Here is a 27,474-nt window from a genome sequence, read left to right as displayed (position 1 = left end):
TTCAAGGGAGTTAGCAAGCGCTCTGGCTCCCCCTGTCACACTATGGATCAATGGAGCGCATAGTTATTTATGCACTCTAACTGGTTGGAAGTGCTGCCTCATACAGACAACTTTGGAGATGTGCTTGATCATAGTCACAAAAATAGGACACTGGAACCATGCGGAAATATTATCACCGGGTACCAGGCACCCGACAAAAAGCGGAGAGGAGTCATCCTTTGTAACAATACACCGTGACATTGACTTATTCAAAAAGCGAGGGAAACTGACGGAGCTACGCACTCCACGCCCACACACACACAAACGACTGCGCGCACAGGCTGCACGCATGGCTACATGCAAAAATGCACACACAAACATGCGCTGAAATTAATTATTGATTACCACAGTCGGTGGTTTCATGTCATCGGAGAAATGCCAAAGAGAATATCTGCAGTGTGTTGATTAGTAGAAGAGACATTTTAGATCATTTTGGGTAAAGTCCTGACCGGGAGCGAGGACTTTTGAGCAAGGATCCGGCGTGCACGCACAGGCCGACACGAGCGCGTCCGTAACACTGACTTGTTGACCGTCAAGGAGGCCCCAAAAGCCGTTTGTAGAAACAGATGTCTACTGAAACCTCTTCCTTTTCGCTCATTGAAAGGGATTTTCAGATTGGAAGTGACTTAACTGCAGAGCACTACAGGGAAAAGATTAGAAATAATGAAAAAAAGGCTGGCGCGGAAGTTAGAAAAAAAAACAAAAAAACTGCAAAATTAACAACATATAAGGAAACATAAGTGTAAAAATGAGAACTTTCATTATTTTATCTCTGAATCATTTCTCACTCGGAGGTTGAAGGTCCTTCGGCAGTAAAGTCTTACTCAACTACTCACGGCATATTCGCACCTGGCTCGCTTGGAGTCGTTTCAAAGCCGAGTCACTTCTTCCCGACAATTATTTCATTTGGACATAGGACAAGTGAAAAACAAAAAAAAAAAAATAAAGTCGTTTCAGTTTCCACTCTGACATAATTGATTCCAGTTTCTCACCTGGTCTAACTTTACATGAGATTCTATAGGGCAATCTAAAGTCGCTCACGTCACCTTCCTCTTTCTCAAGGTAATTGAAACCCATCAACATATTAATGATTTGCACGTCATTAAAAATGATAAAAAATGATACGTCTGCTATGCTATAGCTTATCTCTGGCCTCTGTGGACTTGCATCGATCCCACAAATCAAACCTCGCTAATTTAGCCAGATGAATGAATTGTTATTAGGGGGAAGGCACAGTGTTCTATAGCCAAAGAAACAACCCCTTGGTAAACCAAAAGGGGAAAAAGGTTATTACATTTCTACCCCCTGCCTGAACCCATGTGGCTAACTGCTGCCAGAAAACAACAACAGCAGGGGTCTTGCCACTTCATGTCAATGGGAAGCAGGCCACAGACGTAGGCAAGAAAAAAAAAAAACCTGGACCCGAGTTCTAAGCGCACACGCACAATAGACAAATATGAGCATGACCTCTGCGGCTCGGGGGCAAAAGAGCGGGAGAGACCACAGGATCGCTGTGACTTTACCACCGGTAGATTTCTAGAAAAAAAAAGAAAGAATGAATAAATAAGATAAAATAAAATAAAAAACATATGGCTCTGTGCGCCTCGCTGCATGGCTGCACATGTGAAAAATAGACAAAGTTATTACCGCCGTGTTTCTGTTTGAAGAGTAACGGATGACAGTCTCCACTGGGTAAACAGGGAATCTAATTGAGGTTTAGAGAATGAAGTGGGGGCGGGGGGGTCATGAGGGGTGTGGAGGGGGTTGAAGCAGGAAAGAGGAGTTAGATAAAAGCAGGAAATACGTGATTTTTAAATTACAAACACATTTTGTGATAATATGTCAAGTTTGGGGCTGCAAAAAACTCTGCCTCAGATAGTTTTTCTTTTTTCTTTCTTTTTTTTTTTTTTTTACAAAAGACTTGGAACCAGAAGGAAATGCCTGTCGATCAACAGAAACCCAGAAAGTAGACCCTGTAGATGGTACTTCTATTAGAAGTTCAATGCACCTGCTCAATGCCGAAAACAGGATACCCTATGCCTTATTGATTACCTATGAATGCAGTTCCCATAATATTGCAGATCTATAACTATTCTGTCATGAGGGACAGGGCTGAGAAAATAAATCTCTTGTTTTGTGTTTTAAAGAAATGAGCAGCCGGTCAAAAGTTGGAATTGTTATGCAAAAAAAAAAAAGAAAAAACAAGAACAAGATTTAATTAGTGTAAAGAAGTGAGATTGTATTTTTGACAGACAGTCTCTCAGGAACTATTGATGCTCCGACGGTTAAAATAACACGTGGTTCTACCATTTCACAAATATGCCACAATTCATCTCCATTGACCTTATCGATACCGAGCAAATTGAGCTGAAATGTAATCATCCCCTCCTTTGAACAGAAGACAAGATCAGCGAACTGCAAGGCTACTGAGCGTCAGCAACAACTCTAGCCGCAAAATTCCAAGCCTTGACGTCATTTAGACCCTGCAGACTCACTGGCACCAAAATACTATTTGGACCTTTCACTTTTGTTGAAGCCTGTCGTGACTTACAAGAAGGCCAGGGAGGCCATTGTGACCTCTTTAATGTATTAATCTGTTTGTCTAGTCTAAGCTGACCATATTACTGTCTGTCTTCAGAGGCTAATAGATGAAAACACTGGCCAGCTGGCCCGCAGTATTGATTTATAAGATGATCACTAGTGGTGGTAAAGACTCTAAGCCAGCACACACACAGGACACTGTTTGATGGTAACCTAAGTATGGTGTGTGTGTGTGTGTGCCTGTGTGTGTGTGTGTGTATATGTGTGCGTGTACGTACAAATGTGTTTATGTGGTCATTCCAATCATTCAGAGCTAATGGTGTTAACAAATGGGACCAATGGGTTGCTTCTAGGAATCTTATCAGAAGCAGCACTTCCAGGAAATCGAACGTTGGGGGCAGCTGGAGGGTTGGTTCACCCAAAGGTTGGTGGGGTATTGCTGTGTCAATGGAGAATCCTCTAACACCCGGTAGAGATACTGTCAGGAGCAGATAAGGACTGCAGAGGTAATCGAACCAAAGCGTTTTAAGAAAAGTGAACTTCTTGGATTTCGGATTGGACTCAAACAACAGATGGAACCATTTGGTGTTTTGGTATAAATTTAACTGAGTTCATAAATCTGACGAACAAAAATGAAACAGGCGAATAAAATCGGGGATGTGTGTCACCGAGACAGTTTAAGGGGGAAATCATCATGTGAATCTGCTTTTAATCAGCATCAAATAATTGCTCAGTATATATTTACATATCTGGTGAGGTTGGGTTGCATTGATTTTTTTTCTGCAATGAGTCATTCTGGCATTTGCTGTCTCTGGAGCCCAAATCTAATGAACTAGCCTGCATTATTGCTGGTTGAATTAAAATCAAAGTATTGATTACACAGAGTTTCAATGCGTACCGGGAAAATTCATCACTTTTTTTTTTTCCCTCTGTCGGGACCCCGTAAGGTCACATTTACAGGTTTGAGCTGCATGGCGGATTCTCGCAAAGACTTGTGTCAATCTTGAAAGAATGCAAATGGGGAAACTGCGTGCATTTCAAAATAGAGAAAGTTCCATACACATCGTTTCGAGTGGCTGCAGTTCTGTGAGAACATGACAGCAGCCACTCCGTTAGATATAAAGCACTCTTACCCATTAGACTCACAACCAATTTGTTCAAAAGGCTAGCCATAATTCAGTCACAGCAACATAGTGCCACTGGCAAGCTCAATATACATAAGCTTATTTATCTATCCACTAGGGGTTCTTTCCTTTGGCATGTCTTTATGGTATATGTGCAAAAAGCACAGCTGTATCAACTTAGTGCAGTACAAAGCCAGGATCATTTTCAGTCCAATTTATGTCAAGACCAGATTTTAAAGCAGGTCAGGATGATGTGAGATTGATGAGACATTAATAAATAAACAAACAAAAAGAAAATCAATCAATGAATAATTTAAAAGGATAAGAAAATCTATTGTTGAATGCAATACACAATGTATATACGTTAAGTGTATATGCAAGCGAACAAAAAGAAAATACTCTAAAAATATGTTAAACATCACCCAATATCTACCCAGCCCTCTACATTTGACACACCCACACACACATACACACACACACACACACACACACATATATATATGGTCCATATTCTCCTGTATAAAGTACTATTCGGCAAATTGGGTTTTATTTGCTGCGGTGTGATTTCAACTTTTTGGCCAGTCACGGCCCAAATGATGTTCGATTGGCAGAGAATTTGTGAATCGTTCATTTCAGTTAATCATTTTGAGGTGTTTGGACTTATTGGGCGCTGATCAGACCCAGAAACTAATCTGAAAACATCTGGATTCATTCTAACTGAAAACTGATTCAAAAACATAATAAACATATAAAAAAAACAATACCTCTATATTCCTGAGCAGTAATTCAAACCTTTAAAATTAACTCTATTAATCAACTGATACAAAATCATTACTCAGTAATAATAATACTAATCTTTCGATGTAATCACAATCACCCAAAAGAAGGAGAACATCATTTTGTTCCAGGGAAAATGGGAATAATTACTCTGTCACTTTAGTACACATGAGTTTCGCATTTTCATTTATTCGTCCTGCCTAAGAAATGCTGCTGATAAATTACAGTATATTGTCAGACAAAGTCAAACTGTGATTCACACTTCAGGTTTATATGGATAATGATTTTATGAATATAAATATTTTAATATAACATTATATTTTGGTTGCATTACAAGTATTCAGTGTTTATGATCATACCTAGTCATAGCATGTCTTTATTCATCACAAAATTTTTAATAATACACCCACCCTGGATTATGCCAGTACAGAGCACATGCATATACTGTACGTAGCAGTTAATTTCAATTTGTGGCAAAGTGCTTTCCAAGCTTTGTAATCTGCAGACAGATGTGCAAAGAATAGGAGCCATGAGTAGATGGCCCTTTGCAGTTGAAGGGAGCTGAAAAACCGTGTAAACCAGGTAGTAGACTTCCAGAGACACAGGGATACAAATAGGTACAGTATATGCACTCAATGTACGTACCGTGTCAGTCCACCTGATCATAAGCCAAGCAAACCACCCCTCAGTTTTGTTTTCTTCGGGCAATTTAGAGTCAAAAAAAGAACCTCATCTCGGAGAAAGCTTGTGCAACATGGCAGCTGTCTTTCCTGATAGACCCAGCCAAGTAGAAAGACAGTCTCAAGTCTCAAAGGTGTGTGAGAAAGACACACACATACACACACACACACACGAAGATGGTGAGCGTAAGAAGGAATAAGTGGCCGTCCGTATGGGGGGGTGGATGGGGAGGGTGTGTGTGTGTGGGGGGGTTGTTGTCATGCTATTTTCTAAATTCAATATATGTGAGCACTGTTCCTTTCAGGCTTGTGGCTGCAGTTGAGCCGAGAAGACATGAAAGAGAAGGGAAATGAGGAGCAGCGTGATGGACTCCCTTCCTTCTCAAGAGGTCAATGACACCAATAAGAAGCTAATATTGCTACTTCAAGCTACCTCAGAGGAGCTTGCCAAGACTGTCCACTGCAGTCTTCCCCTTTTCCTCCTCCTCCTCCTCATAGATCCCACTCTCTACATCCCCAGAAGACCCGGGGATGGACAGGGGGAGACAGAGAAGGATGGATAGTGAAGTGTTTGGAGGAAAGGGGGAAAAAAAAAAGAGACATTTTGCTCTTCCTCACATTTAGCTATCGATGAGGCCCACTAGGGATCGTCTACTATTGATTGTGCCTCCTTTTCTTTGGGTCTCTGGTGCTTGTTATGGATGGCACGCACAGGAAGCTTTGTTGAGCATTACTGTGCGTGTATGTGCATGTGTGTGTGTGTTTTGTCTTTTTCCTCTAGTATTGTTGGGTAAGGAGAGGTAATTAGATGCTTCATTGGAGGAAGCATAAAACAGTCTGCTCTCTAGTGCATGCGTGTGTTCTATGTGAATCACCTGCAACCTATTTTGTGTTGTCTTACACATGAATTAAACATAAACACGCAGACAACACACGGCGATACAGCCAATGCAACAAATGTTAGCTTGCAAAACAATGTTATGACGGTGCCCAAACAGAAGAAAATGTTGTTAGTGAAATGCAAATTGAAGTCAAAGTAAATTAGTCTTTCCAAAAGCAATGTGATGTGATTAACCGTCGGTGCCCAATGATACAAAGACTTTTCGTTCGGGAGGAAAATTGCAGCATGTGGCTGATATTACATTTGATTGTGCGCTGTGTTCTTGATACTTATACAATGTATCACACACGCATACACTTTGACTCGTTCACAAGGGGAGAAAACCATGATGTCATCTCTTTATGCCCTCTGTGCTTTGACTGATCAAAATTAACCAACTAATGCCACCTAGGGGTGGATTATCACAACTGCACCGGGTAATTGATTTTGAAAACAATGGCTGTGTACAGTATGAGACGTTTCCATACATCAAGAATTGATACATTATATTTTCATTCTTTGCATTCATACAAATTCTAGTATAAGCCAGTGCTTTGTGGAGTTATCAGTTAACACAGTATGAACAGCATTTTGTAATTCATTTTGTGCTTTTGAGCTCAAATGGGTATGTTGTATGAATTGCCCCCCACAAATACATGCACGCAAGCGGCACCTGAATATTCTCCCCATCCCGTGCTCGCTTACCTCTTTGGTGATGTTGTCTTGGATCAGACTATAGAGGGGCACCAAACGGCTGACTTCCAGAAGAACAGGAATGGGTGAGGGTTGCTCCGCAGCCCTACTGCTCCCACTGTGGCCTCTTCCCGACATTCCCCCCATCACGGTTTGGTGGTGGCAAAGGTGGCAGCCGACCGGACAGCTTCCTTGCTCCTCACAGCGGATCTGTACGCCATCCACTATGTCGTCCGTCAACAGTTGGCTCTTCTGCAGCGCCGACAGGTAGCTGATGAAGGGAACGGACTTGAGCTCACGCCGCCCACCGACACTGACCCCCTGGTCTGTAGCCTCTGGAGGGTTGGGAAAGAGAGGAATACAAGGTGGTTACAAAAGATACAGTCAAACTGAACAGCAACCATGACTGGTTACATTATTTTTCATCCATTTACAATCCATTCTGCTTATCCTGTAGTCAGAATTTCAGGGGCGTTTGAACCCGGCTGCCATCAAGAGAGAGCCATGGTTCACCCCGGGGCCACATAAAGCAAAACGACAAAAACGACAAAATGTAACCACAAAATGTATCAAGACCAAAAAGCATACATTCTCATTTGAATGTCCAACAGCCATGTTATGTCCATGAGCAACATAGAGCATCTGCATCTTGATACACTTTAGTTGCCGCCAAAGGAAAAACCGGAGGGAAAAAGGACAGCTAATCCCGTACTGTCATCATCTTTCCTAATCAAGGGATCAATGGGTGGATGTTCTGGTCTCTGGCTTCTTATTCTAAGTGTCAGGACCTACTGTTTGATGTTGCTGCAATGTGCAAAGATAAACCATTTACAGGAGAAGCCTATTGCTCCTTGGACGTTGACGTCTCACTTGGAGAACACATCAGGCCACATGTTTCAGTCCTGTAGCCCTGACATCTGCTATCTGTGCTTATATGGCAGATGAACTTTGATGGTTACATGTGTGAGCTTTTTGAATACAACAAACTACTTTTCTTTTTTTTTTTTCTTTTTTTTTGGTGGAAGGGGGCATGACTTGTATTCCTATGATCTTAAACGCGTAATCGTTCATCTAGGAGAAAGCTGAAAATTAACAGCCCAAACAAGATGTATTGACTAAGTGGATGAGGTTAGACATTTTAATAGGCATAATTCATAACTCACACAGTCTTTTTAATACAAATTGAAACAAGGGTGTACCTGATACTATCAGACAGCTGACTCCTATCTCACTGGAGAAGCGTGGTATGAGTTCAGACACAGCCATGTGTTTATGATATTTTCCAGATCAGATGTGCAGGGTCTGTCTCTAACAATTATATCCATGCAAAGTCCTGTATTCTTGACAGTGTAAGATTCCACATATATGCAGTGGTGAAACTAATGTTGCGGTTCATTTATGTCTCAGTCAAAATCACTTAGTACGATAGGGAAGTCAAGCCCCGCTGTGTCTTTTAAACTTAGTTTAACCTTGTTCATCCTGTCTGAGAGAGACTTTCAAGAACAATCATCGGGAGCAGTGGCTCAGCAACGTAAAGTCCATAATCTGGTAAAATGCTTGTAAATCAAATGGGAGGTAATCTAATTCAGACATTTTTAACTTCACTTTAAAACAACACTGCAGTTTTGAAGTTTTTACAAGGACACCAAGTCATTGGTGCCCTCTCGGGATTATGAGGAGTAACGGGTAAATAAAGTCAACGCTATGAACGTAAAACGTTGGTATGTAGTTGCTCATCAAGTTTGGGAGGCAACATTTCTGTTGCCATTAGTGTTGCATTCTCAGGTTAGTAGAGTTTTGGAAACAACATGGGAGAGGAAAAGTATCATTGCTGATCAATATGCGTGTTGTTCATTTGCTACAATACCATTGTATAGATTGGTCTGAGACATTTTATATGTTTCCCATTAACAGATCAATAGTTGATTTTCACCACACATGCAGGATATATATCCGGTTCAAGAGTTATATAATGATTTTTTACAAAACCTGAAAAACAACTACTGATTGCCTTCAAAAGACAATAAATCATCACTTACTGTGCTGCAAAAATGTGGGATAGATGCATGAAAAGGAAATCTAAACCAAGGTTTCAGCTATGAGGCCAAGATCAGGGAATTCAGCATATTTAGTTGAGTATACTTTGCGTTAGTTAGTCTGGTATCCCACGTGTCCAGTCACATAAACACTAAAGCATATTGATGGAGGCTGGGATATGAATAAACCTTAAAAACAAGCACACACACATCAAAAAGCCCGACACACAAAGAGCAGATGAAATCTGTAATCACTAATAACCAAATTTCAATCCAAAAGGAAGCAAATCTGTTGACTAAATAAGTCTATCACATGGTCCAAAGCCAGACAACATGGAACCAATTACAGTTAATACTTCTAACAACTTGTTTCCTGTTAATAATTTTGATTGCAGTGAAATCAATCATGCCGCGAATAATTCTCAATTGTAACAAAAGACAGCATATTGCGCATGAGCTCAAATAGCATGCGAGAGATTGAGACATGTGTCAACATATGCAATTTCACTTGCTCGCCCATTGTGTTGACAGGGTTATTAAGCTGACAAAAAACACGGGTGGGAAGCTGAAACTTTCATCCGTTGATTTGGCGAGCATTTAAACAGCAAAAATTTAACACCCTGGGATGCATATAACCTTCATTTCTGATATCAGAGACCTCTATTGGTATGTGTGTATAGATCATTTTTCATTTGACTAAAAGAGTGTAACTGATGAAACCACTGAGTATTCCTTCCTATTCACATTCCTTTACTTTTTTACTCATTATCAGTTGGCTAAACAGCAAAGCAAATCTTTCTTTTTTTATGTTTGAAAATAATGGCTGCAATTTTTAATCTCATTATGGGATTATATTGTGTGTCTGGTGAATTGTTTTTGGTGCAACATAAAGTGTCACGCAAGTTTAGCGAAGGGATTCAGTTTTTAACCATCACATCCCTTTAAGGAATTAATATGACGCATTTTCAAAGATGAGCTTTAACTGAATATACTAACGTGATAAGTGTAGTAAATTTCCAAGCTATTGATCCTGGACTGCTTTGTGAATTTATATGACTTTGTAGACTGCTTGCAGTATAATTACTCATCAGGGACACATCCCCTCTGGCTGAGATTATGTTGCCCAGGCAACTATAGCTAAAGTGTCAGATATCTTCCACAGCAATTAAACACCTGAAAGTGTTAAATGCACTGCAAACCTCTGATTAAAAAGAGGAAAAAAATCTTGCTGTATGAACATAATTTTGCATATGAATATTACTCGAACAATCACTGGTATGGCATTCACTTAAGTGACATATGCATTGATGTATACTGAATGTGGTCCTTTCCTTTTGGGTTATGTCTATTGATGTTATTCATACAGCTTTCTGATGCCATATTGATGTCACACTAGAATATGATATAATCCATTACAATTAGAACCACAAACTTCATTGTGCCCTCACTTAGTTCTAAGTGGACATAGTCTGACATCTAGTGGTCTCTCCGTATAACTACTGTTAAACGTCAACAAAACAACCATATCTGGATTTATTCATTCATTCTTTTAATCCATTCATTCATTAAGTTATGTTTCAGGTTATCCTTTGATAAGATTATGTCCAGTATCTGTATTCTCTTGTCTCTCGTCTTTAATTTGACATCAGTTCGACATTAAATCAAGGGGAGGTCAAGTAAATTACTGATCAATAAATTTCTCTCGTAGTTGAAAAATAAGAACTAAAAATAATCTGTGTATATATATGTATATATATATATATATATACATATATATACAATTATATTTGTAGTGCTTGGCTTGGACATCAGTGAAATAATCTATCAGGCAACATGCCTGCTGTTTTTTGGGCGAAAAGGTCCGATTACAATAAAACAAAACGTAACATATTATGTCAAACACAATAATGTAAATATTATTGTGACAAAACACAATAATGTAAACACAATGATCACAACGAACAATAAAAATCACAACGAAAATAATACATCAAATGATTAAATGTTGTTATAGCATGGGCTTAAAACCCATAGAACTACAAAAAACATGGACGCCGAGACATCACAGTAGCCTATCACAACAGCCGTTGGGCTTTGTGTGTTACGTCATTACGTCGTTGTGCGTGCATTACGTCGTGAACACTGCAGTGGCTCCTACAGGACAGCTGCAGTAAGGGAAACGCGACACCTCCGTCAAAATTTAAGTATTGTCAGCTAGCTATCGCTGCAGAAAAAAAGGTAATGTCTGGAATAGAAATATCGAGATAAGCAGCGTAGCCTTCGTCGGGTTTTAGTGCATGTTAAACGGTAAACGGCCCTAGTGAAAATTGAACAACGTTGTCGCGATGTGTCAGGAGGGAGCGGAGGGAGGCCCGGAATTTGCCCGGAGAAATTTGGGACAAGGATATGTTTTTATTTTTGGACAATGAACAAAAGGGGAAGCGTACTTTAAGCCACCGCGAAGCTGAAATGTGACATTTCAATAACCCGTAGGTTGTCGCTGTTAGCTTGTCATTGGCAGAGCGCGAAACAATGAAAATAGTCAATGGTAGCATTAGCTGGGATTGCCTGGGTGTTGACACAGCCTGTTGACTGGTCTCTGCTTTAAAGATTGTAAAAATAGACGAAAACGAAATTAAATTAATACATGAAAAACACGCTGCATGAACTTTGCAGAGTTCTGACCATGTCATATTCAGTTTTACACTGCATTAGATATCAGTTTAAGTCACAAGGTAAATTGGACTGGATTATGCATTTGCCCTAGAATATAAGAGACAGCACCTCTATATATATTCCTTGTGTCAGTATATACTCTTGTTAAGGTTTTATGAATAGTTACTTCTAATATACACATAAATATATATATATATATATATGTGTGTGTATGTATGTGTGTATGTATCAGCACCCAGTTACAATGTTGTTTTTCTTGTTCAGCCAGGGACCATAATGGCAACAGCATCATATCCACTTGACCCGGATCTAATGAGGGAGGTCCTTGAATGCCCTATCTGCCTGGAGACCTACAATGAGGAACAAATGAGGCCAAAACTCCTCCAATGTGGTCACACAGTTTGTCGTTATTGCCTAGAGAAACTGTTGGCGACAACTATCAATGGTGTGCGTTGCCCTTTCTGCAGTAAGGTCTCCCGTATGAGCAGTATTTCCCAGCTGGCTGACAATCTTACTGTGCTGAAGATTCTAGACTGCACTACTTCTGGCAGTGCAGCAGCTGCCGCTCTGATGTGCAAGGGCTGCTGCAACCGCCTACCGCGACAGTACTGCCATGACTGTGCCGCTGTCCTGTGCGAGCTCTGTAAAGGGGAGGGACATTTACATCAGGGCCACTCGGTGCAGCCGATTAGTGTTGCCGCTGAACAGCGTCGTAAAGAGCTGGGCGGCAAATTGGCGGCTCTGCGTGGCCTCATGGGAGAAATTCAGAAGAAAAAGACAGCCATTGAAAACATTTCCAAGTCCTTGAAATTAAAGTACAGAGCGGTACAGCAGGACTATGCTACGGCTGAGCTACGTCTCCAGGAGGAACTAAGCCGTTGTCGAAGGACATTCACAGCTTCCATGACAGAAGTGGAGAAACTAAATGGGCAGGTCTTGGAGGAGCAGACGTATCTCCTTAACATAGCAGAGGTAAAAGTTGTGTCTTGCTGTGATTATCTGACTATGCGGGTGAGGCAGAGTGATATTTCCCTGCTGAAGGATGACGGCGGAGCATGTGACGATGAAGAGCTAAATCTGAGGAGCAATTTGCCCACCGTATTTCAGCTCCAAGAGCCGGAGCTTGTCCGAAAAGAGCAATCTAAGCCTTTGGAAGTCGGCCACATAAACACAAACACTTATTCTGTAAATACACATGATGAGAGCAGGTATGAAATCGCACTCGAGGGAGAGCCAGAGAGTGTTGATGGAGCCGCAGGCGCTATCGGGGGTGCGATTGGCGCTCCAGTGGATCTCTACCGAGATATTGAAATGGTTACGGCTGTAGATGAGGCGATATGTGGCTCACCGAGCAACTTTAAGTCGAAGTCCATGGATGCAGGAGGGGGGTCCCCCGGAAGGGCCGGAGCAAGTGCGGGGCCCCCTGTTTGCCAGTTTGTGAAAAAGATGGGCTGTAAAGGAACTCTCCCTGGTACCTTCAATTTACCGGTCAGCATTTGCGTGACACAGCAAGGTGAGGTCCTTGTGGCTGACCGAGGCAACTATCGCATTCAAATCTTCAACCGCAAAGGCTTCCACCGTGAAATTCGCCGCAACGCCAGCAGCATTGATAACTTTGTCCTGAGCTTTCTTGGCGCCGACCTGCCCAACCTCATCCCTCTGTCTATTGCCGTCACTCCTCAAGGTTTGATCGGGGTGACCGACAACTATGATAACTCTGTTAAAGTCTACACTATGGACGGGCAATGTGTTGCATGTCACAAGAACCAGCTGATCAAACCCTGGGGCATCGCCGCCATGCCAACAGGACAATTTGTGGTATCAGATGTGGAGGGTGGCAAGCTGTGGTGTCTCGCTGTGGACCGCAACGTAGGTGTGGTCAGCTACAACCGATTGTGCTCAGCCGTGCGCCCCAAGTTTGTGACTTGCGATGCTGCTGGAACCGTCTACTTCACCCAGGGCCTGGCCCTGAACTTCGAGAAACGCCACAACGAGCCCCACTTGGAGGGGGGTTTCTCCATCGGCTCCGTCGGAACCGATGGCCAGCTTGGAAGGCAGCTCAGTCATTTCTTTTCAGAGACTGAGGACTTCCGCTGTATCACGGGCATGTGTGTGGACACCAACGGGGATCTGCTGGTAACAGACAGCAGCAGGAAAGAAATACTCCAGTTTCCCAAAGAGGGCGGATTCAACATTCTGATCCAAGATGGCCTCACCTGCCCCGTGGGAGTCGCAACTACTCAAAAAGGACAGCTATTAGTGTTGGACTGTTGGGACCATTGCATCAAAGTCTATACATACATTCAGAGAAGACACTCCTCCACCTCATAGTGGAGAGTTACAGTAACTGCAAACATGCATGAGAGGATTAGTAAGTATCTGCTGTTGTATGTGTGTATGTGTGTGTATTTGGACATGGCACAAACTCACTTCAAATTTGTCCAAATAATTCTCACTCCAGCTTCCATTCAGTTATTACATGAGAGTAATTTGGCCTTCAAATGTGTAAATTAAGTTTAAGAATATATAAATCTTCACATTGTTGTTGTTTCAATCACCAAAAAGTTTTCTAATTTTTGAATAACTGGACCATGTTTCAGGATGAGTCCTCTCATCTGGCTCATGATATTAAAGCTAATAATGGGCTCAAAAGCTCTGATGATTTTCTTCGCTTTTACTTTAAATGTCTAAACACGTGAAAGAAGAATTACATGCGAAAACATCTCAAGATGTGCAATACAATATACTAAGGCTTCTGGCCTGTGAAGCACTTTATCGTTGACACTTCACTGTCTCCTGATGTTTCTGGGTTTCTGTTAGTGCAGACTAAAACGTTGCTCCATGCAGCTGGCGTCTAAGTTTCTGTCCAGTGTGCAAATGTGAAAAATCATTAGTTACAGCATTTTACGAAAAACACATTCAGCAATTATTCAGGGAACATACATGTGGGCTATATTTCGAACACTGTCATTCTGGATAATAAGGGTTGAATTAGAAAATTATATGATTTGCTTTCAAAAGCTTTAGGATATTCTATTGAACTGGGATTCTGTAGGTACACATTTTAACTGACATTGTCAGGAAAATAACATTTTGTATTTGCAGAAAAGCAGGCACACTAACTGTTAATTTAGTTTATATCTATATTTGCTAAGGTTACGGTAAGGGTAAAGCTGTGTAAACTTTGGTTATTTGAGTTTAATTTGGGGATAGCATTTTGACATGCAGTTTACTAGCTTTAGTGTCATTTACAGTGCAAGTTTCCAGCTGCGGTTTTACAAAAAGACACTACCAGACAAGGCTATATGTGTTGTAGGATCCGGTTGTACTCCTGTTATGAAGTTGTGTCTCTCAGTTTCAGCTTCAGGACTGTAAATACCCCCTTGAGCCTCATTTCAGACTTGGCACATCAAGTTTCTTGAAAGCTGTAATGCAATGGACTGCAATTTTGGCATTCAGTTTTTTTTTTCCGTCATAATGTCTTACCTGTCTTCCTCTCAATCATGACTGTTGATAACTCAAGACCAGGAATTTAAATATAAAATTGCAACCAATATCTAAGGAGTGGCTAATATTCTGATGTATGTCAAAATCATTTCACTAGGATTTTTTTTTTTATTTTGTTTTAATTGTATTATATATTTTTTTATAATCTCTCAAAACAGATCCTTAACCAGCCATACCACTGCTCTCTCTTTTTTTTTTTTGCAAATTCTATGCTAGTATAGTAAAAAGCATTGTCCTGTAACTTCACTCGAGCATTATCCAAATCAGTAGGTGAATAACAATATGAAATTTCCTGAAAATCAGCCAAAAACTGAAAATGTGGCCTGGAGAATATCGTATTTTTTAATTGCAATAATCTAATTTAAATATAATGAAATATAAGTGGTCTTAAATTATGGGGAACAGTCAATTTATTCATGTGTATCGGAAATGAAATCTTAATATCTGAGCAGATGCTGTGATATAAAATGTATTTGTAAAACATCCTGACCACCCCCTCCCAACATATCCCGCGGCCTTACTCATCTCTGTGCGTGTGTGTGTGTGTGAGTGTGTGTGCATACTTCTGGTGAAGTGTGTTAAACATTGTTCTGCCAAATTCAAGGATTGTTGAGGATTGCAAATCTCTAGGGCCTTTACTTTTTGGACTCGGGGCAGAAAAGTTTTGGAAACTTCTGCAATAAATGACTTGTGCGCTCTAAACTTTAAGTGAATAAAAGTAAGGATTTGTGGAAAAGGTAACGCGGCAGGTCAGATCCCAGGTGTCTTTATTTAGTGGCAAAGTCTGGATTTTCCGAACAAATTCCTCATAGAAACCGCAGTAACAAAGCAAAGGATTTTCTGCTACTGCTGTTTACAATGGTTGTCCAAACCTAATGTTTATTTCTGAAAAGCAGGCATGATCTGAATACTGAAGCTCAGATAATGAGCTGTGAAAACGGTGGAATCACACCACCAACCTTCTTTTGTTCTACTGGGATGTTGGTTGTGTGCTGCAATGTCTCCCTCATTCCACTCCAAACTTGTATTTATTCCCACCCATCAATAGCGTGTGCAGGGTGTTATTTGTCTATGACATCATAAATGCTAATTTCTGCCCGTTGTAAGACAGTATGCATCTTTCAGTCCAGGTTTGTTCTTTAGAACCTATGGCGTAGTTTTGAGCCTTAAACAGAAAAACCTTAACCCCATATCTGGAGCCCTATTTAACATACAAATATATAATACATAGCTGTAGTGACTTAATATTTCTATCAAAGAAATAAGAAAAAATAAAACAAGTATCAAGTGGAGTCAGTAGTTTTTTGTGCATTTTACATATTGTGATTTTTTTTTTTTTTTGGACCCCCCCACCTAAACCCGTAACCTTAATATTTTAAGAATCAGTTGCATGTCGACCTTGCCATGAACATTGTTCTGGTGCTTACACGTCATTCAAGTCGTCATTAGATGTAGTCTGTACGAGAGGATGCTCAGAGCAGAGACATTCATAAAATGCCAGAAAAAAAGAAAAAAAAAAGCGAACAAAATCAAGTGTCCTTGTGTCAATGTGCTGAACTAAGCATGTCACGATTTGAACAAACTTTTTCTATTTCTTTGATGGAGATGATGGCAAACTACTTCACTCGTGTGTATATTTGAGTAGTAATGCAATTTGTTCATGAATCAAACTCCTTGTCCTCCAGGTGTTTTTGGAAGTTGTGTCACAATGTGTTAAAACACTTATCACATAAGTGTATGTAACCACCTTCATGTTCATCATGTTTATTTTGTTTTTTTTTCCCTCTGAGTGCAATAAAGTTACAAGACTAAAATGTTTTCTATTCTTGAAACCATGCTCCTCAGAGCACACTCGTCTATTCTTTCACATTCAATTTAACTTCTGGCATCACCGGGTGAGTTAAGATATAGATTTTCACGCTTCCCCTTAAAACAATACATAAATAATAAGACACATATTTATGAAGTACTTTTCGTCCAAACCGCTTTTATATTTTGCTGTCCTGTGTGTTGAAGATTACACTTTGCTTTTCATCCAAGGTCACGAATTTCTTTTTTTCCTCTATGGAGGTTTATTTATTTATTTACTAACTTCTAATGCGTTATGTTCTCATATAAAAGCTTGCTGACTTATTTACTGTTTTTGCCATGGGCAAAATACGGTAAGAGTATCATAAGTTAAAATCCCCCTCACCTTGTTTTTATTTTCAGCAATGGATTAGGATAAATGCTGCCTGCTGCAGCACTGCTTGATGAAAGTGAAAAAAAAAAGGACCAAACCTCTCTTCTTGATATGAGAAACTTTTCAAAACGCTCCAGCTGCTCGGTCATTAAGATATTTAAATCGTGATTGGAGTTGTTTCATAATCACGGTCAATATATCTCAGGTTGCACAACAATCTACATATCCGTGCGCTGCTTTTTAACAAAATTGGTCCAATCATAGCCATGTCTGGTTGTTTTGGAATGATCAAGTACGAACATGCTTTTCTTCCGGTTAAAACTTTTGATCAAATCATTTTGTTTAACCGATCCCATCTCTGCCAGAGCAGGCTGATTTCTCAGAGTGCGTTTATTGCAATGTTCATTTTAAGCTGGCGTGGGTGTTCAATCCTGTTACGCCTCCAACTGAAAACCCTATTTCCCTGATTCCTCACAAGGTAAGCAATCACGTTCCAATTACTTTTAAAAACCCCGGTGGCGAGCAACTACTTTTTATTGGCAGAACTGTAAATCTGTATTTGGATCACTAATAAACAGGATTAAAGTGTTGTTTTAATGAAGAAGTTTTGCAAAAAATCTTGGAAAGTCCTTTTAAACCAGTGGTGTGTAATCACATACATGTAGTTTATGTTACCTTACATTCAGGGCATAAATTAACAGTGTAAGTAGACTTCACCCTGAGTGTGTAGCAACCCATCAACTGACTGAAAATGGCAAGGATGCAAAACATGTCAATAGTTATGGGTTTATTTCGGTGTGGCAAATATGTGCCAGTTGAAGCATCATTTTTTTTTGTTCACCTGAGGACAAATTATTAGTCGTTACAATCATTTTTCTATTTATAATTAGCTTAATATTTACATAATGCATGTGTATTTTCTCTTTTTTTTTATTTTTTGGTTAAGGGGGGGGGGTCAAATTGTTGGACAAAGAGAAAAATGGAAACATTTTTACAAATAATATAATAGATAAAAAAAAAAAATTATATGGACTTTTTGTTTTTTAGTTTTTTGCTCTCTTTCTAGTTATGACATTTGCATATACTGTATAAGTGTGTTTCAAGTCAAAATGATATCCTAGACATCTCTGAAATAGGGAGTATCATAGAAAATTGGAACAGAAGCATTTTATGTTGTTTTTTTTGTTTGTTTTTTTTTTCTCACTTACATTTCCATTGAGATGTTTGGGAAGGGATCAGTGCTTTGTGACTGAAGAAAATTAACAATACCATCTGTTGGTGTGGGACGATTTCGCCCTCTGATGTCAACCACTTTACCTTTCTGATACTGCAACCAAAGCTGCTGCTGGGCCTTCTTGCTGGGGAAGTAGATGCTGCAGCTGAGCTCAGACCCGTACAGTGCCTCCGACACGTAATGGTTGCCGTACTGCTGGAGGAACGCCAGCAGCTCCTCACGTGTGCTCTCGTTCGACAGTGTCTTCAGCACCTTTGAAAAGCCTGTCCGATGAAGAGGGAAAGGAAAATAAAAGTAGTAATAGTAATAACAATAACTATATTATCAATAATGATCATAGTAAAAATAACGATTATCTATGATATTATATTATGTAGCAAGTATCAGCGTCTGAGCTTCAACCGAAGATGATTTGTCCCATTGCACCGGATGAATTTTAAACCAAAAACAGCAAATGTTGTGAAGTTTCAGATTGAAGATGCCTTTGGACGCCAAGAAATTAACAAACTAGATTATGCAGACATGGACCTGTGGATAAGGTGATGGAGCTTAGCTTCACTCTGTACAGATTGCTGCGCACTTTCCACTGTTGAACCATAGGGTAGCCCACTGCTTCATTGAATTGGGCATCTCCTAGGACAGAGAGAAAAGACAAAAAAATAAAATAGATCGCCATTATAGTAAAAGGAGAGTGAACGCAGGCGGCGAATCCAACCCACAGCTTAGATTCAGAGGAAGAACCTTGATAACTAAAATCAATAATTTAATTTGAACTGCTTCTGGCAGATTCATTGCTATCTGTTATTGCCATTTACTGTATTTTCACAGCCCATATTTCGGCTGCTCCCAGATCAATACTTTCCAGCTGGAATTGTAATTGAGTACCATTTACTGCAATTTGGTTACTTTTCACAGTTAACTTTCACATTGCTTGGGAAATTAACGGTACGACAGTAGGACAAATGATATGCTTCAAACCCTTGATCCGATGCCTCTGGAAAGTATTTCACACCTGAGACATAAATGCGTGATGGAAACAGACATTTTTGGTTCTTTGCATCTACAATTCCTGTGAGGGATTAACCTCGGTAAAAAAAAAACAAAAAAAAAAACTCCCGAGTCTGTGCAGACCACACTGCAATTTAGTTAATGGAGGGATTAAGGAGCAGAGGTGGAGGTGGAGATTTCAAAGCGTCTCTGTCCCCCAAGGAACAGCCCCGGAAAAAGATAAAATTATGAAAAAGGAGATGAGGTTTGGATTTACTCATGCTGTTTATGGGTGACTGTGGATGAGTAACACTTAATGTATGATTACTTCTTATGCTGGGCTTTGGACTGTGCTCTTCAATAACATCCTTTGGATAGTTTTGTCGGTCGGTGAGGTCGGACTGAGACGTGTCTGGACACGTGAAGAGGAGGAGGAGCGAGAATGAGTGCATCGGTAGAAGGATGTTGGAGATGGAGCTGCCGGGCGGTAGGAAAAGGGGAGGACGGAAGGGGATGTGATGAGGGAGGGCATGCAGTTTGTTGGGGGGAAACAGATGATTGGCTGTGGTGACCCCCTTCTCCCCTTAGGGAGAAGCTGAAAGATGAAGAGGAGGAGATTTGGATGGTTTTGAATGCATTCACACCTTCATTAATTCATTTGTTATCCGTAGGGCTTATCCTGCGTTCAACCTGAAACTGGTCAGCGATTGATCACATGGCCACATATAGATATACAACCATTCATTCTCTCATTCACATGCCATTAAGCGTATTACAATCAATCATTCACTCACTCACATGCCATATATAGAATTACAACCGTTCATTCACACATCATATAGAGCAGCGGTCGGGAACCTATGGCTCTTCCAGTGATGGCATATGGGTCCCGGACGATTTTGAGTTGAAAAAAAAATAACAGATTGGAGCTGATTTTAAAATACTTGTGATATTTCTTCGTAATACTTTTTTTTTTTTTTTTTAAGTAAACAGAAATTAGATTTGATGGTAAATTTCACGGGTCACCCGTTGGTCGGTCGGGAACCAAAGGCTTCCGAGCACGTCAGGGTCATTGTAAAGGTGAAGCAATCAACTTTATCAGATACCCAACTAGTTTATCCTTGTAACAGAAAAGATGGTGAAAAGAAAGAAAGACAATGATTTCCGTACATTCCGGGCTGCGTGTACAAAGGAATTTGCATTTGGATCTGCGGTATGTCTAATATGCAGTGATGAAATTGCATTGACGAAACGGTCAAATATATAGGGACACTTCGAAAAAATCCGTGCGGCACCAGAAGTCGCAAAAGTAATACATATTTAATTTATTATATGTTAAAAATACTAGATGGTTTACAATGAAATATAGTTAGAAATATTTAGCTTTTATGGCTCTTCCAGTCAAAAAGGTTCCTCACCCCTGATATAGAGACATACAACTATTCACCCTCTCATTCACATAACACGTAGCGACATGCAACCATTCATAAATCATATGGAGACTCTCAACCGTTCACTATTTCTTTCACTCGTCTGGACAATTTAGTGTCTCCAATCAACCTCCTGCATGTTTTTGGACTGTTTGAGGAACCCAGAGAACTGGGAGGAGACTTTACGGAGACACGGGGAGAAGACAGTGACTCCAGACAGAAAGGCGCCCTTTGTGGGAATTGGACCAAAGATCTTCTTGCTGTGAGGCAGACGTACTGATTTAGGTTATTTATCTATAGAAAGATAATGTTGAATTACTATTTCTACAAATGCAACGATCCCCACATCTACTGTGGACATGACTGAAACACTTTCACCTGTGAGAAGCTGCAGGTTTGGCATGGGTTCGGACAACACGCCTCGGCATTGCTCCTCCACCGGTAACGGGATGACCATCAGACCGTCGGCTAATTGTGGAAAGTCCTTGATGAAGTTGTTGTCCCTGCAAGAGATTGAAACAAGCGAGGAAGGGTTTTGAATAAGCGTTTCGTCTACTCGTACCTCCGGGATACGTCGGGGCAGACGGATAAATCAACAGGGCGCGTTCAGCTCCGTTTTTTTTTTTTTGCACGGTAGATAAACTGCTGGATTAGTACGCTGCTGAGCCAAGGCCCTCGAGTTTCATTTCCTGTCAAAAGATGAGTTTCCCTGACGCATTCTCAGAGCGTGGCAGGCGGGCAACCTATTTTCCAATAATCCACTTTTATTGGACCAAGTTTCAGAGCGTAGACCTTGTGCACGCACTGGAGGGGGGACGGCGGCCTGTTAGCCGCAATGGCTGTACTAGAATGCGATGGAAAGATCGACTCCAGTGATGAAGACAGGGGAGAGTAAGGAGTAAAAAGATTAGCTTATGCTCACTGAAAAAGAAGAAAAAACTAAACAAACAAGTATTGATTGTTAAATGAAATTAGCCACCTTCACACAGATGTTCTGGGAGCCTTAAGAGATGTGTGGCTTAGTACATGATGCAGCTTTGTGGATTTTCCAAGCCCAAATGTGTACTTTCCTTAATAAAACGGTCTGCTTTTCTTTAGCATCTGCGCTCCCTTCTATATCATCATTCACACTTTGACATAAAAATGTAATCCAGGGGTCGCCAAACTTTTTCCTGTGACGGCCAAATAACTCTTCCCAGTTTGTGACAAAAAGTGTGACGATCGCAGAGGTGTCTAAACGTAAACATTTATTGTTTTCCAGAAAGCCACATATAACCAAAAATTAACCCTTTCTGGGGTCTTGACAGAAAAAAAAAAAAAAAAAAAAATCAAAAAATAAATAATAACTTAACTAATTAAATAAATCACACTATTTATGAAATAAATAATAACCAAATAAACCTTTGCAAGTTTTTCACTTAAAAGAAGACCAGATAAGCCACAGACTGCAGAAGGGTGAAATAGAACCTTACGTTCTATGCATGTACAAGTCACGATAATGTGGTCAGAATGAAAAAAAAAAAAAATCATAATGCATCTCTGGTATTGTTCAGGGGCAAAATGTAAATGCGGCCCGCATCCGGCCCGCGGGCCGTAGTTTGGGGACCACTGCTGTAATGGGTCTTGTAGCTTTACTGCAGAGTTTCTTATCAAACGACAGAAGAAAGCGAGGATTTGGAAGATATAAAGACCCGCGCCTGTTGTCTAAGCAGAAACTAAACAAACAGGATATCGTGGAACGTCTGTATCCTAAATATCGCCCGAGGCAGAGATAGAATGTTATAGTATCTGCCAGTCTTCTGGAGATTTAGCGTCGAAGAGGCAGACGATTCTGAAGTTTCTGCTTGTCTTAGTGCATTCGTGCTGGAGCGATAATACCTGTAGCAGCCGTTCTCGCGGCGGCTCTTAAGAAGACGAAACATTTGTCGATATCACTACAACGATCCGGATAATCCAATGTGGCCATCAACACGAGCCGGCAGCTTGTCTTTAGATCTCTTGTCTTATAGCTTTTAACTGCCTCCCACGAAAGGCCGTATGTCAGGATCGCATTTAAGTACATTTTGCTCCTATTTCCGAAAATTGGTGAAGAGTACTGCACAACTGTCATGCTGTTTGCTTTACCCCTCATACCCACCCTGCTGAAAATCTACCATTATATTACCATTCTCGCTGCGGAGGCCATTAGCGTGAAAATGTCTTAACACTGCATTTGTGCATGTAACTGAGCAATATTAATTAACCAAGCAACACAACACCCCAGTTATATTGGCAGTTAATTTCCATCATGATTCCATGAAAACGGACCTATTCATCTAGTTCTCTGCTCTACATTGCGCCGTTCTGTAACTTCATAAAGTTTATGTGAATGTAAATCAATCTGATACGGGTCGTATCCTGAGGCAAGCTGTTTCAAGCTGCGTGTGACGGACAGATTTCATTTGTGATGGCTGAAAAAATACAACAAGCACAGCCATAAATGACATATTGAAAGCACAAAATATATACGATGGAAACAAGCAGTCCTCTTAGTTGGTCTAGTTTCAGGTGTCCTGTTAAGATATTTTGAATATAATCAAACTGTTCTTAAATAGAAATATGGAAAAACCTGGGACTCACTGGAAATAAAATAAACAAATAAATAAATCAATCAAAATAAATAAACAAATAAATGGATAAATAAATAAATAAATAAATAAATCATATATATATATATATATATATATATATATATATATATATATGATTAAAACATAAAACATTAAAATATAAAATACAAAATACCATTTTACATGTCTATGTTAATGTCTATTGTCATTAAGTTTCATTTTGAGATAGATAGAAGTGGAAGGGTTTGGGTTAGGATTAGAAAATTAGAGTTTAGGTTTTTAGGGTTTTACATGCCTACAAAAGAGCTCAATAAAAAAGCTGATTTTATCAAGCCGTGTAACGTATATAGTATTAGATATACATCTTAAAATATTATTATTATATAAATTATCAGTCAATAAATAATTAGATATATAAATAGTAAACAAACTGAGACAAGCAAACCTCACTTGCAATTAGTGATGCTAATAATCGTTGATGGGTCAGCTCCATGACCCAGAATCAATAACAGGCCAGCTTGTAATTACCGATGTACACCCATTTCAATCATTCATTCATTACCATTTGTATTTTCTGTTTCAATCAAATGTATTGTTTTACTCTATGATCTGGAATTGTGCGTACTCTTAGCGTGCAACCAATAAATCCTGTTTTTATAAGATGGTTTGTGGAAGGCAGAGCTCTTTGTAAAATGACTAGAGGATTTCAGTCTTGACTTGACACCAATAAATAGAAGAAATAAATAAAATTGGCCTGTTAACTCAAAAGTTTAACACCAATCACCTGTGACTTCACTTGGAATTTTTGATCTTAAAATACAAGGAGTTTAGTCTGGCTTTGGCTATTACATGGACACAATTCTAAGCTAGCGATGACTACCAAGGCGCATGGCTGAAAATAGGAAAACAAAAAGAGAAAGAAATGTGGTTTTCTAAAATAATCCATATGAACTTGTTCAGAAATTGAGACAGTTTTCTATCCACTCGATACATCCTTGTCTAGACTTGGGATTTAGAGTAAAACTCTACACAGTGCAAAGATTCAAGATTCATGTTTGACTTTCAGAACAATGACTTGGTCCCGCCTCTGCCCGTTGCCACAAAGAATTCCAAGTGGAAGCAAATAAAAATAAGGGTGGCCTTAGTGAAGTGGAAAATACATTTTTGAGAGCCACATCATAAACCAGGACTACCTTGTATTATCGAAGAACTCCTTTGGGTTTGATTTCTTCTCTGAAAAGAAGCTCTATTATGTTACCAATAGGCCTTAATAAGCTTCACACAGACACCCTCTCTCAGCGGCTACCCACGCTTAACAATCTCCCGTTCACCTAACAACATCGTCTAGACTTACAGGGGAAATGCCGGGATATTTACTCATGTTTCATTCAGTACCCGAGTGTGTTCATTAGGGCAGTGGAAAGTGGGCTCCCTCCCGGCCAAACAGGGCCTCCTGTTCCACTTCAGTCCACAAGTGGCAAACTCTTTGAAAAAGAACCTCCAAAAATACAAACGCAGATATTTCAGACAATAATAGAATTATGTTGGGATGATTACAAATGCTCGTGAGCCTTTTGTGTTTGTATTCATAATTAAATTTTTTTTTACCGCATCTTTTCATCCTCTGCCCTTGCTATATACATATGAATATACGGTACATACACACACATTATATTTTAATTCAGTATAGTATATTATAGTTTGTTTTACCTCCAGGGGTCAATGTCAATTTTTTCTACCATGATCGAAAATTAAATGTTCGCAGTGTGCTCAACATCGTCCCCGGTGGCCGCAACTGCGCTCCTGCATGAGAATCCTTTTTTTTTTTTTTTTTCTCCCCTTCGGCTACTTATCCATCCTCCCAGCAATAACTACTCTCTTCTCCAAAATTCAATGACATTCAGTTGATAGGCACTGATGAGGCTTATACAAAGCGTCCATTTAGACCGTGTCTGTGTGTTTGTGTACGTGCAGCTTTGTTTATTTGAGTTTATTCAAACGCGGACGGCTATCTGCAAGTCGTAAGTGCCTGTTTTTATACGTCTGCATGAGCGAGTAAGAGTGGGTATGTTCGAGTAGGTGACTGGATAAGTGAGATGAAGTGGCTCCATTTTTTAAATGTGGTGTGTGGTATGCAGGCGGTGTTTGGATGAAAGAAAGAAAGACAAATCCAAAACCAGATTTTTTAATCTACATGTCTATATGTTAACTATTTCCCTTGCTTTCTGCACTGGCTTCTACAGGACGATTACATATCTCCATGCAGTTGCTCACCTTTTTTTGGTGTGTTAAAATATGATGTCAGTGCTCTTAGAAGGAGCCGTTGAAGAAGGCGGCCAGAGAGACGCTGAATCCAACTCTCGAGTTCCTGAGATGACTAAATCTCCCGGTGTCGAACAAATCCCCTAACAACCAAAGACCAAACTGTGGCAGTAAACTATAAGCCACAGAGGATTCACTTCTACTTCAATTCCTTCTTTCATTTAGAAAGACATTGTGGAATGATGCAACTGAGAACTAACATCCACTAATTCTCTGAGGAAAGGAGTATTGAACACACACACACACATGCACGCAGGCAAGCACACAAATCCTACGTGCCAGGCTTAAAAAAAAATACATTTAAATGATCAAAGTGTCTTTTCTGGCTCGGCAGCTAATTTATGCACAATCATTTTTTGGTCAAAGCCATGGTTGTATTAGAATAAAAACAAAACAAACAAACAAAGAAAGGCATTTACAAAAGACAGTTGGGATGATGACTCATGTTTTCAAAGCCATAAAGAAAATACAAAAACAAACAACAACTTTTGAAACACACCGTTCACAGCAAAGCGACCAACAAATCCATCAAAAGTACTCCACTGATCGGCGTTAATCTGTATTAGCACTCATAACTCATAGGGCTATTTACTTCAAGTTAATCCAAGCAACATTGTTAATCATTTAAATACATATATTTCAATTATTTATAATTTCTAATAATTTATCATTATTTATTGAAATCAATAAAAGTATTTATGATTTCTAATAATCAATTGTTATGGGCAAAAATATACTTGGAGATCAAATGTAAATCAGCAGTGTCGTGCCACGGGTTTTTAACACAGTCCAAGTGTATTACCTTCCCATTAGTTGTTTATTCATTTACATTTTAAATGAATCCCCTCTCTTAATCCAACTCGTCAAATTATCGAGGCCCAACAGCCAGAGGGAAAACACTTACATGTTTTTTACCACCAGAGGACGCTCTTTCTATGCGGAGCAGCATTGGCATGATCATCCTGGATATTTAACAGTAGATGATGAATAAACAGCCGTGGGATTTCTTGAAAAAAAAAATGAAATAAATAAAATGAAATCCCTCCTCCAGGTGCAATGATGTTGAAAAAAAAAAGTGAGAGGTGTCACTCACTCGGCAGTAACACGGTAATTACAAGTCTGGGTGTTTTTGTGTGAACTTGTGCAGCGTGTTTGGGGGGTCATGTCCGGCACAGACATGCAGTTCAGAGGTGAGCCTAAGGCACAGAGGACAACTCTTACACTCAATCTGCCAGGAAGTGATTACAGTTTGGGCTATAGTTCTAAAAGATTACTTCTCTATTGGGGAGCGGGAGGTGGGACGAGTCCAACCCCAAGAAGGGGTTGAAGAGTCAGAACGTGGCAAAGCGATAGCCCTTTCACCACAGAGAGGGAGGGACAGTGCGGAGAAAGAGACACACATCAAACCGTGTGGTTGACCGGAGGAGTGATGGCTCCGTGCCCTTGGTATCCCCATCTGCTACGGGAGCATTGTGAGCTGAATATGAGCAGCCACTGGGTGCCAGTACAGTACAGGTGAGCGGGGGGGAAGATCGGCGGAGGATTTATGGAACCTGAAAACAACCAAGGCTGCAGCATTATGGATAACCTAGGTAGAAACATAAGACCGGGAGGGAGGAAAATATTTCTGTGTGAAATTTAGAAGGGCATGTGTCTTTGTACCTTGACAAAACCCATGCTTGTCTTTTTGAAGTTGGTCTCTTACATTCGAAATGTGTTGAATTTCGTTTGACTCAAGGATTTGATTCATTCGGTCT

At 40.0% G+C, this 27,474-nt stretch overlaps 2 protein-coding genes across 4 annotated transcripts in view; one reads left to right on the top strand and one right to left on the bottom strand.

Moving 5' to 3' along the window:
• Positions 1 to 27,474, bottom strand: part of astn2 (astrotactin 2) — a 269,469-nt gene that overhangs the window by 44,355 nt on the left and 197,640 nt on the right. For all 3 annotated transcript variants that reach the window (XM_086152123.1, XM_086152124.1, XM_086152125.1), the window contains 4 exons: positions 21,165 to 21,289; positions 18,898 to 19,002; positions 18,453 to 18,632; positions 6,747 to 7,069 (listed from right to left, as the gene is read on the bottom strand). In XM_086152123.1, coding sequence (XP_086008249.1) covers positions 6,747 to 7,069; positions 18,453 to 18,632; positions 18,898 to 19,002; positions 21,165 to 21,289 — 733 coding nt within the window. The remainder of the gene's footprint in view (positions 1 to 6,746; positions 7,070 to 18,452; positions 18,633 to 18,897; positions 19,003 to 21,164; positions 21,290 to 27,474) is intronic.
• trim32 (tripartite motif containing 32) lies at positions 10,934 to 16,761 on the top strand. Its single transcript, XM_086152126.1, has 2 exons — positions 10,934 to 11,008; positions 11,711 to 16,761. The coding sequence occupies exon 2, from the start codon at positions 11,723 to 11,725 to the stop codon at positions 13,775 to 13,777; it is 2,055 nt and encodes a 684-aa protein (XP_086008252.1). The 5' UTR covers positions 10,934 to 11,008; positions 11,711 to 11,722; the 3' UTR covers positions 13,778 to 16,761.

Source organism: Fistularia commersonii, chromosome 9 (genome assembly GCF_037954325.1).
Source record: "Fistularia commersonii isolate RoL2024-O1a breed Wild chromosome 9, RoL_Fcom_v1.0, whole genome shotgun sequence".
NCBI lineage: Eukaryota > Metazoa > Chordata > Actinopteri > Syngnathiformes > Fistulariidae > Fistularia > Fistularia commersonii.
This window is presented reverse-complemented; position numbering and strand designations above follow the sequence as displayed.